This window comes from Chlorocebus sabaeus, chromosome 14, assembly GCF_047675955.1.
Source record: "Chlorocebus sabaeus isolate Y175 chromosome 14, mChlSab1.0.hap1, whole genome shotgun sequence".
NCBI lineage: Eukaryota > Metazoa > Chordata > Mammalia > Primates > Cercopithecidae > Chlorocebus > Chlorocebus sabaeus.
The window spans coordinates 32,444,473-32,463,233 of NC_132917.1; the positions used below are offsets into that span (position 1 = coordinate 32,444,473).

General features: G+C 37.7%; 1 protein-coding gene across 1 annotated transcript in view; it reads left to right on the forward strand.

Annotated features, from left to right (window-relative positions):
- TTC27 (tetratricopeptide repeat domain 27) overlaps window positions 1–18,761 on the forward strand; it is a 187,607-nt gene that overhangs the window by 96,826 nt on the left and 72,020 nt on the right. The window contains exons 11-12 of the mRNA XM_007970975.3: window positions 6,247–6,342; window positions 9,135–9,257. Of these exons, the coding sequence (XP_007969166.1) occupies window positions 6,247–6,342; window positions 9,135–9,257 (219 nt within the window). The remainder of the gene's footprint in view (window positions 1–6,246; window positions 6,343–9,134; window positions 9,258–18,761) is intronic.

The following is an 18,761-nucleotide window of genomic DNA, read 5'->3' on the forward strand; positions in this document are numbered from 1 at the left end:
TGTAGTTTTAAAAATTTTTACGAAATATGTCAACATTGGGAAGGTCAGCTCATTTTCAAAAAAACCAGTGCATGATGTTACATAATTAGTGTTCAGCATCAGGATTGACCAGTGAGTACTTTTTTGTTTGTTTTCAGACCAGTGGATTTTGGTGTAACAGAGTATTTAGTGTAACAAAGAAAAGTTCATTGATAGGATTTCAAATTCCACGTTACAAATAACCTTTAAGAAACCAGCATCAGTTGAATTTTGGTGTAGTATCAAATAATAATATCCACAATTAGCTGAAAAAGCTACTAACATACTCTTCCCCTTTTCAATTACCTATCTGTGTGAGGACAGATTTTCTCCATAAACTTCAAGCAAAATATTATATTGCAACAGATTGACTGCAGAAGCAGATCTGAGAATCCAGCTATTATCTGTTATGCCATACATTAAAGAGATTTGCAAAATCATTAAGACAGTGCCACTCTTTTCAAGACTTTTGTTTTGTTTTGTTTTGGAAAAGGTAGTTATTTTTCATAAAAGCATGCTATTTTTGTTAATGTCATAGATTTATTTTCTTTTTAAATGAATTAATGAACATCTAAATTTTCCTGTTTTTATTTCTAATATGATAAATATTGATAGATTATAACTCACAGAAAGAAAAGCTTCGAGTCCCTCAATAATTTGTATGATTTTAAAGGGGTCTTGGAAACAGAGGGTTGAACTGCTGACCCAAGGTGTGACTGATTAAGGGGATGGCTGCATGATAGCCATCTTGGCCTCCTGAGAGGACTGCCTCTTAATGTTCATCTTTTCAGCCTGTAATCACAAAAAGGTGATCTAGGTTCTCCCATCTCCTATTAGTAGACCCAGATCCTACCAACCCACACCCTAAAGTCTGTCGTTCCTGGGGTAGAAGCAATAACTGAGCATCTCCTTGATCAGGCCACACCCTCTCTCCCATGTTTTTGGATTTATGTGTAAATAAGATAGTTAGATAGAGTTTTTAGTATTTTTCCAATGAGAAGCTGCTTTCAATTTTCACAGATCTGACATTGATTATGTAGTTTTACAGAAGGTTTTAATGAAGTTGCCAGCTGTGGTCTTTGGAGTCTGACAGGCTCACCTATTACATGGCTTTATGACTTCGGGCAAGTCATTTTTATCTCTCAGAGCAACAGTGTTCTATGTATGAGGAAAGGCTGGGTTCACAGTAAGTTTAATGATAGTGTTGATACTTACTAGGTGTGTTAACAATTTTAATTGTTATTCTCCCTGTTCTCATTGGCGATTTTCTTGGGCTTGGAGGTTTGAGATGGCAATGAGCTTGACTAGTCTATTTGTAAATCACAGCTGAATTGACTGCAGACTCCTGTTAGAGAAAGCTGTTCAGCTCACCTGTTGGATTATGTACATATTTTTATAATAAAGTCCATCTTCCTATACACACACACATACAAAGATTGCACAGCAAAGCCAGTATAAAGTGATTTGGCATATGATCAGTCACAACTTTTAGATTATCAGCTAATTTCTACCTGGCTCTTCAGAAAGCCGATGAACACGTAGATGTCATGCTCGTGAGAATGAATAGCTTTCAGGAAAAGGGTAGGTCCTTTGGGACTATCTCTACTCTTTTGAAGACGTGTGCCATACTTTTAGATGAGAACACATAAATAAGTCTAAATCATACCAGACGTTATTCAAAATTGTCCTTTTATACTCCATCATTCTCTATGTGCTAATTTTAAAATGTAATTTTGATCTTCTGTAGTTTTTCTGGGAAATTCCTTCTCTGTTGAAAACAGAGCATTGAAAGGAGAAGTACATCATTGCTTTCTTGGATTTTATTCCCTATTCCTTAGAGATATCCCTTGACCTGTGATACTGTGGCTCCTGGAAGATTTGGGAATTGTTATTGCATGGGGTTAGGGGGTCTTTATGCACAAACACATATTCTCAAAGGACACAAAAGTATAAATGCCTTTAGGTGGAGTTAGGGAGTAAATGGCATTAAAAAGGAGTCTTAAAACTTGAAAACAGTCTCATGTCACAGTAGTCCATGCAACATGAAGTCACCTCTGGTATATCCAACCCCTACTCTGGACTGCGCCCCAGGGGGCTCCTCACTCTCTGCTTGTTACCTTTTCCATTTATTCACAGCTCTTCAGTCATCCGCCTAGACTCTGTCTTGCTTCAAACTGCCCTTAATGATTGGTTTAGGGTATATTTGCTTCTCCCCCTCTCTCCATTTTTGACATTATCATCTTTCCTTAAAGACCACCTCCTCATACCACTTTTTACTTATGACTAAGTCCTGTGATTTTCAGGTGTAAAATTAGTGAAATTTAGAAACCGGAAAGAGAACATGGGTAAGTGAAAGGGTAGGACACACTGCTTTAGAGACCCTTTACCTAAATTTCTGGGCGTGTGTGAAAATTTGCGAGGTACTTCTTTCTCATGGAGCACATTGTTTATGTTCACATTCATGCACATAAATACCTCAGTAGTAGTGAGGCTTCACTTGCATTCAGTCCCATTCTCACAGTACCTGACGTTCTTCCATTGTCTTCTTCCAGACTATTTGGGCACATGGTTTGCTTCTCATGAATGTACCTAATACTTGTGTTCAGCTTAAAATTAATCAACAGATCTTCTGAAATGCTTGAAGTAAAAGAAAATACTCCTTTGATAAAGCCATACTCCTAGACCGTTGGAAATACAAGTATTGTTTAAAAAAATCATCTCATAGATAAGTGCCATTGTAGTTAAACTACTTGCTTGCTGGGGATAGAACAAAGACATAATCCAAGTGGCTTCACTTGCCATCACTGATATTTTTCCATTTACTCTGCCTGTAAAGGACTCCAGTTTGGTTGATGTGATGGAATTATTTCAGGTTGAGTTGCTAGAAATAATCCTGCTCTGAAAAACGTAGAGATGCACTATAACAATGTCCCTGTCTTTTTAGCAAATTAGCAAATAAAAAAAGAGTACTTTGGATCCAGTAGAGGAAATAGGCAAATAAACAGTACACCTATCAAGACTTCTTTTTTTTTTTTTTTTTTTTTTTCCTTGAGACGGAGTCTCACTCTGTCGCCCAGGCTGGAGTGCAGTGGCGTGATCTTGACTCACTGCAGCCTCTGCCTCCCGGGTTCAAGAAATTCTCCTGCCTCAGCCTCCCAAGTAGCTGGGATTACAGGCCTGCACCACCACACCTGGCTGATCATTTTTAGTAGAGATGGGTTTCACCATGTTGGCCAGGTTGGTCTAGAGCTCCTCACCTTAAGTGATCCATCCACCTCGGCCTCCCGAAGTGCTGGGATTACAGGGGTGAGCCATCGCGCCTGGCCAAGCCTTAACTTTTGTATATTAATTTAATGTTCTTAGTTTTCGTTGATAGTTAAATTTTATGTAGATGGTTGTCATGCCTAAGGTAGGAAGAAATATTTTCTGTGCAGGAGTGAAAATAGCCTAGAGTTCCGTTTTGTGTGTATTTGTGGGTTTTTTTGCATTTTTGTTTCTTTGTTTGTTTTTTGAGACAGAGTCTCACTCTGTTGCCTAGGTTGCAGTGCATTGGTGCAATCACAGCTCATTGCAACCTCCGCCTCCTGGGCTCAAGTCATTCTCATGCCTCAGCCTCAGCTGCGATTACAGGCATGCACCACCATGCCCAGCTAATTTTTGCATTTTTAGTAAACACAGGGTTTCACTATGTTGGCTAGGCTGGTCTCGAATTCCTGATCCACCTGCCTCAGCCTCCCAAAGTGCTGGGATTGCAGGCGTGAGCCACTGTGCCTGGCCCCTTTTTTTCCTTCTGAGACAGGGCTTTGCTCTGTCACCCAGGCAGGAGTGCAGTGGCACAAACATAGCTCACTGCAGCCGTGACCTCCCTGGGCTCAAGTGATTCTCCTGCATCAGCCTCCTAAGTAGCTGGACCCATGGGTCCATGCCACCAACCCTGGCTATTTTTAAAAGATTTTTTGTGGAGATGTGGTCTTACCATGTTGCCCAGACTGGTCTTGAACTCCAGGGCTCAAGTGATCCTCCTACTTTGGCTTCCCAAAGTGCTTGGGGTGGCACCCAACCTAGAATTCTGTTTTTGATCTTTATCATACATATAGCTTAATCAGGTTTTTGTATGGGGGCTTATTCATGGTATCCAGGTCAAATGAGTGTTGGTTCTCTGCACTGTCTTCAGTGGGCTTTGCCATTTTGGAGAGTATTCGAGAGTTATAAGAGACACTTAGATACTCTGAGATCATCCAAAAGTATCTGAGAGTATCTGAAATACATAATAAATGTGTTTATTAGTAAATGAGGAAATATTTATTGAGTACCTCTTATGTTTTAGCTAGTTGCAGTAACTACAGCCAACAACATGAGTTTTTTGAAAATAAATTTTTTGCATGTTGTTAGGTGTTAGTAACAGTAAATTATACAATGTTGCTTTTGTTTTTATTATTAATAGAGAGCATTAGTTATTTTTTCTTTCCAAAAAAAACTGTATTGATAAAAATGTGTTCCTTCTCTATGAAGTAATTTGTTCCCCTTTTATGAAGTAACTCAGTGATCTCTTTATTTATGTATTGTAACCATATGTATACAGCCAGAAGTTATTCTTCTCTACTCTCCCTCCCACAACTAAACAGCTTTGGGCAGCAGCATGCAATCTTTTTGCTATTAAGTTTCTGTGAAGTAAGGCCAAAAAGCTTTAAACATATTTTGACCAAGATGGTTTAGGAGTCTGGTTATGTCTCAGTTTGCTCTGACTGACTTGACCGAATAACATCTTGGATTGTCAACGAAGTTTTGTGTAATGTATGCTTTTTCACACTTGAGCTCATACTACAAGATATTCTTAGGCTGATAAATGTATCTGCCACCCAGTGTAAAATAGAGAACTCTCAATTTAGAAGAAACCTCCCTGCTCAGAAACTGGTCTCCCTGTCTTAGATTTTTACCAGGACATGGTAGATTCCTGTCCTTTTTTTTCTTCGGAGGCTTGGACTTGCTACCTTTTTTACTATTTTTTGAAATTTTCCATTTAAAAAATTAATTTTGTGAAAATTTTAAACAGTTTCCAAATTACCAAAAAGTTGCAAGAACCGTGCAACTGTCTTATGCATCCCGAAGTTTTGGAGAGTAAGTTGCCAACGTGGTGCTTCATTGTCCTCAAATGTGACAAGGACATTCTCCTACATAACCCAGTATGTATAATAAAATCAGAAAATTAACATTGACTTCTTACTACCATCTAATCCTCATAAGAGAGGTCTGTGAAAACTAGTCAACTGGCAAAAAAGATAAAATTTTAGTACTGCATTGTAGACAAAGGATCTTGATAATTCTCAGTTGAGAGAAGGTGTAAGTGTATAATATCAGAAAAATATGAACACTTAATGTAAACTGAATGGCAAGTGAAGAGGCAAGAGAAAATGATCATGATAATGGGGCTGCTGTCCACATGTTTCTCTAGCAATCTCACAATGTGTCTTCCTTCACTTTGATGCTGATCTCTTCTATGATGGATCACTTGACCACTGGATAGCGCTAGCCTTTGACTTTGCAGTTGGCCCTGATACCTCGTCTCAGAGTCAGCTATTTTGGTCTTGTTGGTTTGCTTCTTGATGTAACTTCTGAGAGTTTAGTTATTCAGTACCACTGTAGACATTTCAGTACATCAGAGGGATTCTTTCATGTATGTGGGTTGCAGCTGCCCACTGCACTATACAGATGGTCTCACCTGAGTGAGTGTCCAGCCGTATTGCTCTGTTGCTGAAGAGTGAGAGGATTTGCTGTCTGTGATCAAATAGGCTACTTTTTCCTTTAATTTTATTCCTGAGCAAATAGTCCTAAAGAGAGTTCTTCATATAATTTTTCTCTGATTTATATTATAAAGTGCCATCATCAAAGTGGCATTATGTTGTGAAATAGATATACTAAAGAACAGTTCTTCATAGAAGAAGTAAAAAGGCTTATCAATAAGGCTAGTTCTTTGAAAGAACTATTATAGGAAAAGAAAACTTTTTCTGGTAAGTTTTTATTGTACATGTTTATGTAAATGTGGATTAGGTTTAAAGTTTTTTGCACATTTAAAGAAATTCAAGAAAAATTTCACATATCCTATCACCTTATCAAAATGACTTAAGTTCTTTATTGTTCATATGTACATTTGTATAACTATTACAATAAGCACTTATTTATATTACAAGTTATACATATAGATTCTGATTGTGATATATGTTCTTTAAGGCTCTTGCAGATCAATTTGAAGATAAAACTACATCTGTATTGGAACGCCTAAAGATTTTCTATTGCTGTCAAGTACCACCTCACTGGGCCATTCAGGTAGTTTTGTTGTTTGTCATTGGGTATGGAAAATACTTGGCATTAGAAAGGTAAATGCATTATAAATTGATTTCAATTTATGTTTGAATTTTCAAATATTTTGCTGATATAATAAATGTATCTACCTGGGAATTGCTAACTACTTCGAATTGCTATTTTGATTAAAGTGATATTAGACTCATAAAACATTTTTAAAAGAATTTAAAACTATATGAAATAGAATCCTAGAAATTAAATTGTAGGAGAATCATAAGTGCTTGCGTTTTCAAAGTAACTTTTTTTTTTTAAGGGATGAGGCCTTGCTTCATTGTCCAGGTTGGAGTGCAGTGGCAATTCACAGGCGTGATCATTGTGCATTACAGCCTTGAACCCCTGGGCTGAAGCAATCACTCCTGCCTCAGCCTCCTGAGCAGCTGAGACTACAGATGTGCACTACCATACCTGGCTTTCAAATAATTTCTTATACTAAAATTATTTTAAGGACTTTCTACCAAAGAAGGAACCTTTTAACCAAGTTGCTTACAAAAAGCAAAAGAAAGCATTTATTTGGTATACTTTATGTTGTGAGATACACATGACTACTCTCTTCTTCCTGAGGGTATGAGAATACCTACTGTAGCTCCTAATCCACATGCTGAGGTGGGGATTCTGGCCCCTTGTGTACATGGTTCTCCTGTATTACAGGTGTAACTCCCTATGTTGTAAAATTTTAGCACCGAAAATAACTTAGACACCTGGTCCAGTTTCTTAATGTTACAGAGAAGAAATTGAGGCTCAGTGCAATTAGCTTTCCAGTGTTGATCACACAAGTGTACGTGAACTAGGTTTCTAGTTTCCTCACTGTTAGTCTACTTTACCTCTATTCCTTAGCTTTTCATTGGGTTGTAATTATATCAGCTAATAACAACCAACTTTTACTGCATACTTAGTATGATGCATACATTTTATTCTGCATTCCACACATATTCTCTTATTTTATTGCAACGATTTTTAAAAATAGCTGTTTTACACGTGAAGAAGCTAAGTCACAGAGAGCTTAAGTGGAATCAGATGGAGCCAGCCAGGGGATTACAGATGATTTATCTACTATTGTCATTTTAATCAGTTTTCTGTCCTCTCTATCATGGATCATACACATAGGTAGTGAGTTAGAAACATAAATGCCAACCCACCATCCAATTGTTCAAAATCCCCATTATAAGACTTCTTAGAGTAGGTTATATTCTAAAAAACAGGGTGAACTCGGAGGTTTATTATGCGTTGGAGTTCAGTTTACATATTGAAGGAACCTCAATAAAACATAGACAAGTAAAAAAGCTTTATGATATCTCAAAAGGAATAGCTTCTTCATCAAGAATGTGTTAACAGCTGGAATTTTTTAGTGTGTTTTTGACTCTGATCTGTGAAATTTGTTAGGTGCTTTTTATTATGTGGTTTGGTGGATAAACATTTCAGAATGAGCTGTTATGACAAAATGTGTCTATTGTGGGTGTTGCTTTTTATCTTTTTCTGAACAGAAACATTAGGAAACTTAAATACTGTTCAAACTGAATTTAGGCCAAATGCTTATCTGCTTAGCAAGCTGTGGATTTCAGGATCTTCAGGCAGTTAGATAAGGATCCTTTTTCATTAGGAAGTTAATTACTTTTTCTGGTATCATGGGGACTAACCATATCTTTGTATATTATTTTAAAGATTGAGAAATGACAGAACAGTTTATTATAAAAAGAGAATTAGTCTCTACTTTGCTACTAGCTAGCCATGTCATCTTGGATGTCATCAACTTTGTTGATCTGTTAAATGAAGATGTACTGCTCACTGCATAAGCACTAAGATTTATTCCAGCTCTCACATGCTATGGGCAGTTTTTGAAAATGTCCAATTATATTCTCTAAAATAGCCAAATTCTCCTGTATTTCATGGGTTACTGATGTATTGGACCATTCTCATTATTTACTTTGATAATCTGTAGCTTGTAATTTTTAGGAATATTTCATTTACTTTCTGATATTGTCAGTCCCGGATTTTCTGGGCTTAACTCTTAAATATGTATTGAATTTTCGGAGTAGTAAAAGTATACTTACGAGAGAGCAACACAGCTCTCTCTAATATGAAACTACACCTTATTCTAACCTTACCTACTTTTTTAAACCTTTAAATTTTTTTTTCCCATTTGTGCAGGTGTTAACACTTACAAACCATAATATATTTATTTTTAAATATGTTTAACCTTCACTGACCTTAACTCAGTTTGCTCTCTTTTTAATCTGCCAGGGACTGGGAAATTAGGAAGCTAAGTTTGTTAGAATGTGCTTGAAATAAATCTAAGTAGCTTTGAGTGAGAGAGAGCTAGATATGATGCCCTTCTGAATAAAATTCAGCAGGGCTAATGCATAGATTTTATGTCATCTCTATTGACTGCTCAGAGTTTTAAAAATTAATTTATTGGATCTCAGCCTCATAAATTGAGATTGTTGTATACAGACTGTCTAGGTAAAAAAGAAATACTGATTTTTGCTTTTTAAGTTCTTAGAAAAAAATTGGATATATTTAGTATTTTCAACAGTTTCCACATTGTTCTTTAATTCCTTATACCCTATAAAGAGGCTTGTTTTCTAAAGTAAAGGTATGTATTGAATTATTACAAACTTCTAAGTAGTAGAGATTCTAGAAATTATACATTTATTACAATAAGCAGACCCCTAAAAAGGCAGATTAGGTATACTTGGAAGTGAAACAGGAATCTCTCTTTACACCAAGAAGTATTAATTATTTCAACTTGATTTTTCTAGCGCCAACTTGCAAGTTTGCTCTTTGAGTTGGGATGTACCAGTTCAGCCCTTCAGATATTTGAAAAGCTAGAAATGTGGGAAGATGTTGTCATTTGTTATGAAAGAGCCGGGCAGCATGGAAAGGTATGTAATAGTCAAATCTGATGTACTGGTGAGAGCCTTCCCTCTGGGAGCATCTTCTCACTTGTTTTGTTTTTCAAGCCCACTTTTGCCAATGTTCACTTATATTGCTTTTTTTCACTTTTTTCCAGAAAACTTTTAAATGTTTTCTCTGATTTCCATTGGGACAGATTATTTTATGTGTATGCGTGGTGGTATGTGTATATAGAAGAGAAAAGTGGACTGAGATTGGGATTTGACATGTAAGAGACTAACAAGAGCTTTGAAGACGTGGCATTTTCGTTTCTTTCCTTTACTCACCTTCTTCCATAGGATGACTTCAAAGTGAAATATTTGGAATTATTTTAATGATCACTGGGTTGCCTGATGATCAGATGCCATGGGTCTCAAGGGAGGTTACCTAGGAGAGACAGTGAGAGCAGTTGGCTTGGTCTGTAAAAGAAAATCCAAAGGGGTGATGACCCCTCTGGAGGCAGAAGAGTTGTCAAGTGTGTAATGCACATTTAATTCCACCCTGAAATTGGGTCAGGAGGGAAAATGTTGCAATATTTGCATCTGTTATTAATCTGTTGTTTTTTCCCCTCATACATAAACAGAATTTTAAGAAGCATAAGGGGCTCTGCATTGTAGGTCACTTTAAAAACTGACACATTGAAATCATATGTTAAATTTTGGATTAAAAATTCAAAAAACTTAAGTTGACTACACAGGCAAGCAGAGTAAAGCCCACAAATTAGATCATTTATACCTACAGTCAACCTTTTGCCATCACCCTAAAAAAGAGCAGTAGTGGTTCAAGCATGTGTTTTTCTTAAATACCTTCCTAAGTATGTCTATTTTAGATTAATAGTGAAAGTTGCATTTCTTTCACTAATCGATTAATGGCAGTGAAGGTCTTTGAACTGTACTGACTTAAGGAGAAACCAGAATAAGAACAAAGTTTTACTGTGGAAGATTATTGACTGGGCATGGTGGTTCACACTTGTAATCCTAACACCTCGAGAAGCTGAAGTGGGAAGATCGCTTGAGCCCAAGAGTTCAAGACCAGCCTGGGCAACCAAGTGAGACCCCATCTCTACAAAAAAAAAAAAAAAAATTTAAAAAATTAAAAATTAGCTGGGTGTGATGGTGCATGCCTGTAATCCTAGCTACTTGGGAGACTGAGGGAGGATGATCACTTGAGCCTGGGAGGTTAAGGCTACAGTGAGTTGTGATCACGCCACTGCACTGCAGCCTAGATGACAGAGCGAGACCCTATCTCAAAAAAAGATTGATAGAGTTATAATATTTTTATCCTGGAAAAGAACCCCATAAACATCCATTCTATCTCCCTCCTTCTGTAAATAAGGAAAGGTTTCCCTTATGATTTGCTTCAGATCACAAGCTGGTTATTGACTACTTGCAAGGTAGTATGGCATGGTGGCTAAAAGCATAGCCTCTGGTCTCTGGCTGCCGGTAGTCAAATGCCAGCCTTGCTTCATGCTAGCTTTGTGATGTTGGGCAAGTTGCTTTCATCTTCCTTGTCTTAGTTTCCTCATCTGGAAGCACTTAATCTATTTGCTTTATAGGTTTTTGTGAGATAATGTATGTAAAGTACATACAATGGTGCTTACCTCATAATGTGACATGAGTGCTTGCTGCCATTACTTGCTATGATTCTATGAGATGTTTTTTCTTCATATTTTAATGTCTCTGAAATTGGAATGTATTTAACAATTGATAGCATCTTCCTTTTGCTCTAAGTCAGGTGACTGTCCTGTCAGGTTGTCCATACCCATGCATGTGAAAGCTAATTATAGCTACATTTAGGCCACCATTTCAGTTGAGTTGTGGACACGGTGTCAGCACTACATATGTTGTGTTTAATTGCCATTTAAAATATCTTCAAAAGGATTTCATTATGATTTGCACTGAAACAAAAAGTTATTGAATACAGAGAAAAAGAGAACCAAAGTAGAGAAATGAAAATTTGGTGTTACTGAAATAAATATTTGCCACTGGAAATATCATCTCAATTCCATTTACTTTTCTTTAAAAGCAGCAACCAAGTGCTTTATGGGAGCCAAGAAAGAAGAATACCCAAAAATAGATGAAGCTTTGTTTTGTACTGAGATGTATAAAGAAAGGTTATCATTTAAAATGTCAAGCAACGTATTGAAGGCAGGAAGAATTGCCAAATTTTTCTGAATAGATTGAAAAAAATCAAAGCAAACAAGAGGCATTAGGTTATGAATTAAAAGCATTTTTTCTTTCATTAACAGAGTTTGTCTTACAACTGATAGCATCTCAAATTTAATGATGTAGTAATGTATTTCTTCAGTGACTTAAATATCTTTTTAGTGCCCATTGTCTGACACTAATGTTTGTTTAACAAAGGAATGAGTGGATGAATGAATATCTTGATTTCCAGTCTGATGTAGTTCCCACTGCATCATTCTTTACTGTGCTAGTCTTTTTACATTGGCCAAGAAATAAGTAATAACTTTATATAAAAATATGGTAGTTTCTGAAATAGTAATATTTGAAATAAGCAAGTTGGTAAATCACAAATACTCAAAACATATTTTAGAATATTAATTTAATTATTTTTAGAAAGTATGGAAAGATGAGACTTTCCTTAATTGCAGGAGAAAAAACATAATGAATCCATCCCCTTCAGAGAAGGGATTTGACTATGTCTCCCTAAGCAGTTGTGATGATTATTATTTTTTTAAATGTGTACATGACCTTGTAAGAATTGTCTGTAATAGGCTGGGTGCCGTGGCTCACGCCTGTAATCCCAGCACTTTGGGAAGCCAAGGCAGGCGAATCACGAGGTCAGGAGATCATGACCATCCTGGCCAACATGGGGAAACCCCGTCTCTACTAAAAATACAAAAAATTAGCTGCATGTGGTGGCAGATGCCTGTAGTCCTAGCTACTCAGGAGGCTGAGGCAGGAGAATGGCGTGAATCTGGGAGGCGGAGCTTGCAGTGAGCCGAGATCGTGCCACTGCACTCCAGCCTGGGTGACAGAGCGAGACTCCGTCTCAAAAAAAAAAAAAAAAAAATTGTCTGTAATAATGACAAATGCTTCTATTTCTAAATCCTCTAGAAAATGTGCATATTTACAATTTTAGACATGTATAGTCATTTACTTTGTCTTAAGTTTTTTGTGAGTTTTAGCCAAACACCCCCCCCAAAATCTTGATCTTAAAAGTTGATTTTAGTATTTTATTTAACCCATAAAAGACCTCCTTTACCTGTTTTTTTAATGCTATATTTGCAGATTTTTTTAACCACAGACCCTAAAAAGTTTTGCTATAATTTAGAAGCAAATGTTTTATTTCTAAAACAGCTCATATTCTTTTGGTCATGTGCCAGTAGTTGTCACCACATTTTGATTTAACTAGAAGTCTGTGAAATTGTAATCCTTGCATTTAATGCTCAATTGGCATAATTTATTTTTAAAAGGTGAATTTGGAGAAATGTTTAATTCTAATTATTTTGTTCCGGTGCTCATGTTTACACCCTGCTGTTGTAGGGTATTAGAAATTCTGGCTTAGAAACTACCTGCATACATTCTTGTTATTTAATGACCATAGGCAAAATAGCTAAGATTAATTTTGCTCGACGTTGGTATCAGAACTGGTTTTCGCCTGTTAGTATTTAGTATTTAAAGGTTATCTGACCCACTTATAGCAATTTCCCCTAGCTGATGGATGTATTCTTACTTCGTTGAGCAAATTTGATTCTAAATGAGAGACAAAGACTGAGGGTGAGTGGTTAGGGATAGATAAGGGTTGGGACGTCTCTTGTTTTCTCTTGTTTCTAGGAAGCAAGGCTTCCCTGAGATTACATGGTCATATCTTTTATTATGCTGCATTTGCAGATCATTGTAATCATGGACTCCAAGTTTTCCTTTAAATTGCAAGTTACCGTTGTATTTCTGAAACAGCTGAGACTTTTTTAGCAGTTGGTTTGAATTTCCTGTTTTGGGGGCTTTTGTTTTTTTCTTTTCTATCCTAGAGATTCTTTATACAGTTTAAAAGATTTTCCCAGAAGTTCTTTCCCCACACTATAACCAGAATAGTCTTCCTAAAGACAAATTTGCTGTGTCATTCTCACCCCAAGTAACTTCTCTCCGTTTCCAGGGTTAAGTCTGAGCTGTTTCGAATGAGTGGCTTACAGACAACTAACTAACTTACTTTCTTTCTTTCTTTCTTTCTTTCTTTCTTTCTTTCTTTCTTTCTTTCTTTCTTTCTTTCTTTCTTTCTTTCTTTCTTTCTTTCTTCCTTCCTTCCTTCCTTCCTTCCTTCCTTCCTTCCTTCCTTCCTTCCTTCTCTTCCTTCTCTTCCTTCTCTTCCTTCTCTTCCTCTCTTTCCTTCTTTCCTTCTTTCCTTCTTTCCTTCTTTCCTTCTTCTTTCTTTCTTTCTTTCTTTCTTTCTTTCTTTCTTTCTTTCTTTCTTTCTTTCTTTCTTTCTTTTCTTTCTTTCTCTCTCTCTCTCTTTCTCTCTCTCTCTCTCTTCTTTCTTTCTTTCTTTCTTTCTTTCTTTCTTTCTAGAGATGGAGTTTCGCTCTTGTCGCCTAGGCTGGAGTGCAGTGGCACGGTCTTAGCTCACTGCAACCTCCACCTCCTGGGTTCAAGCGATTCTCTTGCCTCAGCCTCCCAAGTAGCTGGGATTACAGGTGTGTGGCCCACGCCTGGCTGATTTTTGTATTTTTAGTAGAGATGAGGGTTCATCGTGTTGGCCAGACTCGCCTCGAACTCCTGACCTCAGGTGATCTGCCCGCCTTGGCCTCCCAAAGTGCTGGGATTACAGGCTTGAGCCATTGCGCCCAGCCTCACTTTATGATCTGGCTCCTGTTTCCATTGCCAACTGCATTTTCTCCTTCCCCTTTTACCCTGCTTCATACCTACTCTGTCATCCAGGTTGCACCTGAAGTTCCAGCAGAACTTTAATAACTTGAATGAAACTACTTGTAAGTTCTTGATTTTGCAGCACCATCTCACCTCAGACCTTTGTAATTGTTGTTGTCTGTCTAGAACGTTTGTCTTCCTTCTCCAACTGCTACTTATTCTTTAGGAGATTGCTGTCTACAGAGAGCCTTCCCAGATACTTTCCTCCCACATTTCGTGGTGCTGTCCACCTGTGTACTCCTATAGCACCCAACTACTGGGGGTACCCCATTTGTTGGCTCATCTGATCTACTAAATGTAAGCTGCTTAAGAACCAGACCTGTGTCTATTAAAATAAACAGCTGTTGGCCAGGCGTGGTGGCTCACGCCTGTAATCCCAGCACATTGGTAGGCTGAGGCGGGCAGATCACGAGGTCAGGAGATGGGGGCCATCCTGGCTAACATGGTAAAACTCTGTCTCTACTAAAAATACAAAAAAAAAAAAAAGTTAGCCGGGCATGGTGGCACGTGCCTGTAGTCCCAGCTATTCGGGAGGCTGAGGCAGGAGAATCACTTGAACCTGGGAGGTGGAGGTTGCAGTGAGCCAAGATCGCGCCACTGCACTGCAGTCTGTGTGACAGAGCGACAATCCATTAAAAAAAAAAAAAAAAAAAACAAAAACAAAAACGAAAAACAAAAAACAGCTGTTGCCCCAGAACCTAGCAAAGTTCTGGCATGTAGCAAGAAGTCAATCATATTTGCTGGATGAGTAACTAGTAAGTTATCACTGAATAGTTATCTCATTGAAGCAATTTCTATGTAGGACACTCCTTATGAATATCTGCATGTGGCAGAAGGTACCCCTCCAACCACTGCTTTACTCTTCTCTCTCCAAAAACAAATTATGAGATTCCTCTGCTCCCATTTGAACCTTCTAACTTTAGGAGTAGAAATAGGAGCAAACCTTCAAGAATTTTGATTCTTGCTCAGTAAATGCTAAGGACACTGTCAGCATATTATTATGTAATGCTATATTTTGAGTGCCTTATATGTACTGCATTCTTTATATAATTATTTTATAATTGTCATATGCTATTCATAACAACCCACAAAATATGGATTGTTTTTGTCGCTTTACTGATTAGCATTACTAAGTGGCAGTTTTGGAATATGAGCTCAGACCTTTCTTTCCTTTGAAGCTGGTACCCCTTTCCCCACACCTGCCTCCTGTCATGGTTATTGTTAATCCCTTAAAAATTGGATATTAGCTTTGTAAGTTAAAACCTGTTGTGCTCACTTGATTGAGAAAAATAGGCAAAATAATTGAAAATATAAATTAGTAATGCAAATAAGAGATGATCAACTAATTGAATAATAAGGCCTGTTTTTAATTACTCTGTTTCATATTGGACCTTGAGTATTTATGTTGGCAAGTAACTTTTAAAAAATCAAGCCAGAGCATGGTGTTGTCACACATATAACTGTGAAAAACAATTAGTGAACATTTGGCTCCATGAGAGAGTAAGTGGGAGTAGGCACTACCACACAGAAGTCTAGCTGGGAGTGTCTGATGGGTGGGGCAAAGCGTTTTGCACTTGTCAGCTCTCAGTTGCTGCTCATAGAATAAGAATTTAGACTAGGAGTAAATTGCCATTCTGCTAAAAGGGTTGTTCTTGGTGAGAGTGAAACGTGCTTTGGAGTTCTGTCAGCTGTGCCCCTGTCATCTTTATGTACTATATTGAGGACGCAGAGTACCTTTCAGTGGTCAGTCTCCCTGTTGAGAATCAGCCTTTTCAATAGAATCAGAATCCATTTTTGCTCTCTGCTTCAAGGTAGAAGGCTAGAATTAGACTATGGCCAATGTTTTGTGAGTTCCTTGTGTGCTTTTTTTTTTTTTTTTTAATCCTAAAGCTGTTGTCAAGAGGCCAAATCTGGCTAATTGGGGAACCTTAAGTTCTTAGCCTGCCTTTTCTCCATTCTTGGAGCAAACTTGTGTTTATTAAGCCTAATTTTCCTCTTCATGTAGTCCTCAAAGATGCTATTTATAGTTGGTATCATCTCTGGGTCTAGAGCTTATTTTTTTCCCCTTCATTTTTTACGTGGAGGGCTTCCTATAGTTGTTGATCTGCCAATTTCCCTTCCTGATATACTGACCAGATGCAAGATCAGATAAGAACCACTCTTATCACACATTAGAATTTTAATTCTTTCCATTAATTCACAAAATTTCCGCTAATTCACAAAGTTAAGGCACAGATCACAGCCAAAAAGGGTAGTTTGTTTTGATCATTCCTTCTCACTCAAGTATGAATAATTTTCCTGAAATATTTTGTCTGCCTTTTCACTGGAAGCTTAGCTTCATTTTTCACCCATATTCTTTACCCCAAACCCAAGGCTTCACCCCTGACAGAATGCTTCCTGGAATCCTAGTAGTGCTTAGGGTAGGATCTTCCCTCCCGCAAATCTCAAATTTCCCACGTAGCAACTTGTAGAAAAACCATATCATCAGAAATATAAATGAGCCCCAATATGGCAGGTTTTCAATATATTAGTTCCTTTGCTTGCACATATCTGAAATTCTCAGTTCTCAGCACTGGACTGTTTGATCAGAAAATACACTACCAGGATGGGGAACCCGTCAAATACCCAGAATCCCCTTTCAGGCCATCAGTTTTGCTCCTCTGTGTTTATAGTCCTAAGAAGCATTGCTTCCTAGTTATCACTATTTGGTTAGAAGGGCATGTGAAATTCAGATTCTGCTATATGACGTCTCTATTTACTAGGATAAATTTTTGTTAGATCTGTCCTAATTTAGTCATATGGTGATACTCAGTATTGATTTCAGCTAGAGCATGTCACCTAAAGGAGTTCTCCCGTTGTTCCCAAATGGGAAGGATCTTTTATGTTTCTGTTTAGAATCTGAAGGACCTTAGAAAATACCATTAGCCCTTTGTGACTTTAGTATTATTTCCAGTTGAGTTCATCCAGCGTTTATAGACTACCTACTGTTTGCTGGATAAGGATATTCCAAAGATGACTAATAGACAAAGCTTACTCCCAACACAGTTGTAGTCTGATATGATAGATACACATGAGCGAATATTTTAGTATGACAGTGCTAAGATAAAAGTACGTACAGATTCCAAATTCTATGTGGCTCTCATATTTCTAGCTACATATTTCTTTCTCTGCTGTCCTGTTCTAAAGCAATGATCCCCCTTGGTTTGTATCTTGCATAGATTCCTTTCTGAGATTTCTAGGACTCCTGTGATTTTCCACACTTTTAATAAAAAATCCAATGTTTGGTTGAAATTAGCCTTATGTGGAAAAATTTAGTTTTGATCTTCTACTATCAGTAATTTTTTTCTCTTTGACCTCACTTTCTTGCTTCTTCTTGGCCAAGTTCTGTAATCATCTATTTAATAGTCGATAATAGCAATTTTTCTGTTTTTGGAGAAACTACACAGTTGACCAATGTGATTATTTATGGAAAATATTAATGTTCCTTGAAGCTCTTTCAAGTCCCCTTTTCCTAGAGGTAGGGCAACTTCAAATGTCTTGCTTTCCAGTCTGGTTTTCTAATGGAAGGAGTTGAGGAAGAAGATAAACAGTTTAGGGGTTACTGCTTCTTTCAACCTCTCTGAGGTAGGTAAGCCAAAAATGAAGAACAAACCCTCAAAATGTTAGTTTAACTTGTTCATGTTCATTCATTTAGTAAGTAGATTTGACATTTGAACTATCTGATTAAAAGCACGTACATCCATGGCCGGTCGCGGTGGCTCCCGCCTGTAATCCCAACACTTTGGGAGGCCTAGGAAGGCGGATCACAATGTCAGGAGTTTGAGACCCTCCCACTAACATGGTGAAACCCCATCTCTACTAAAAATACAAAAATTAGCTGGGCATGGTGGTGGGCACCTGTAATCCCAGCTACTCAGGAGGCTGAGGCAGGAGAATCGTTTGAGCCTGGGAGGTGGAGTTTGCAGTGGGCCAAGATCATGCCAGCCTGGGTGACAGGGTGAGACTTCGTCTCGGAAAAAAAAAAAAAAAAGCACATATATCCTCACAGATCTTCTTGTAGTTGGAAGTCTATAAACTCGATTATGCAACACAGTTTTTTAAGCAATATGTTAAAACTCTTTTGATTGTAAAATAATTAACACATACTAGCTTAGGCAAAAAAGGAAATTTTATTGGTTCTTGCAACTGAAAATTCTAGTAGACTTCGTATGAGAGCTCCTGCAGGGGCTCAGATGATATCATCAGGACTTTGTAGCTCTCTCCCTGAGGCAGACGTCATGGCCACAGGAAGCCCAAGTTTAGTAATCTCAGTGGAAAAATATAGTCAATTCCACATCTCTAAAGAAAGATTCAGTGGAAGACTGAAGGGCTTGAGTCATGTGCCTTCTGCCCTCTCATCTGATAGGAACTACCTGGACCACACATGGAGTGGGTTTTCCTCAGGGAAGAAGAGTTCAATTTTCAGAAGATCAGGGAAGGGATGCTAAACAGGAAAAAAGCAACTGTGATGTCCACTGTTGGGTGGGAGTTTAATGACCTAAATCTGAAGTTGCAAACTGGCAGCTTATGGGTGAATATAGGCCAGAGAGGCAGTTTGTTTGCCTTACA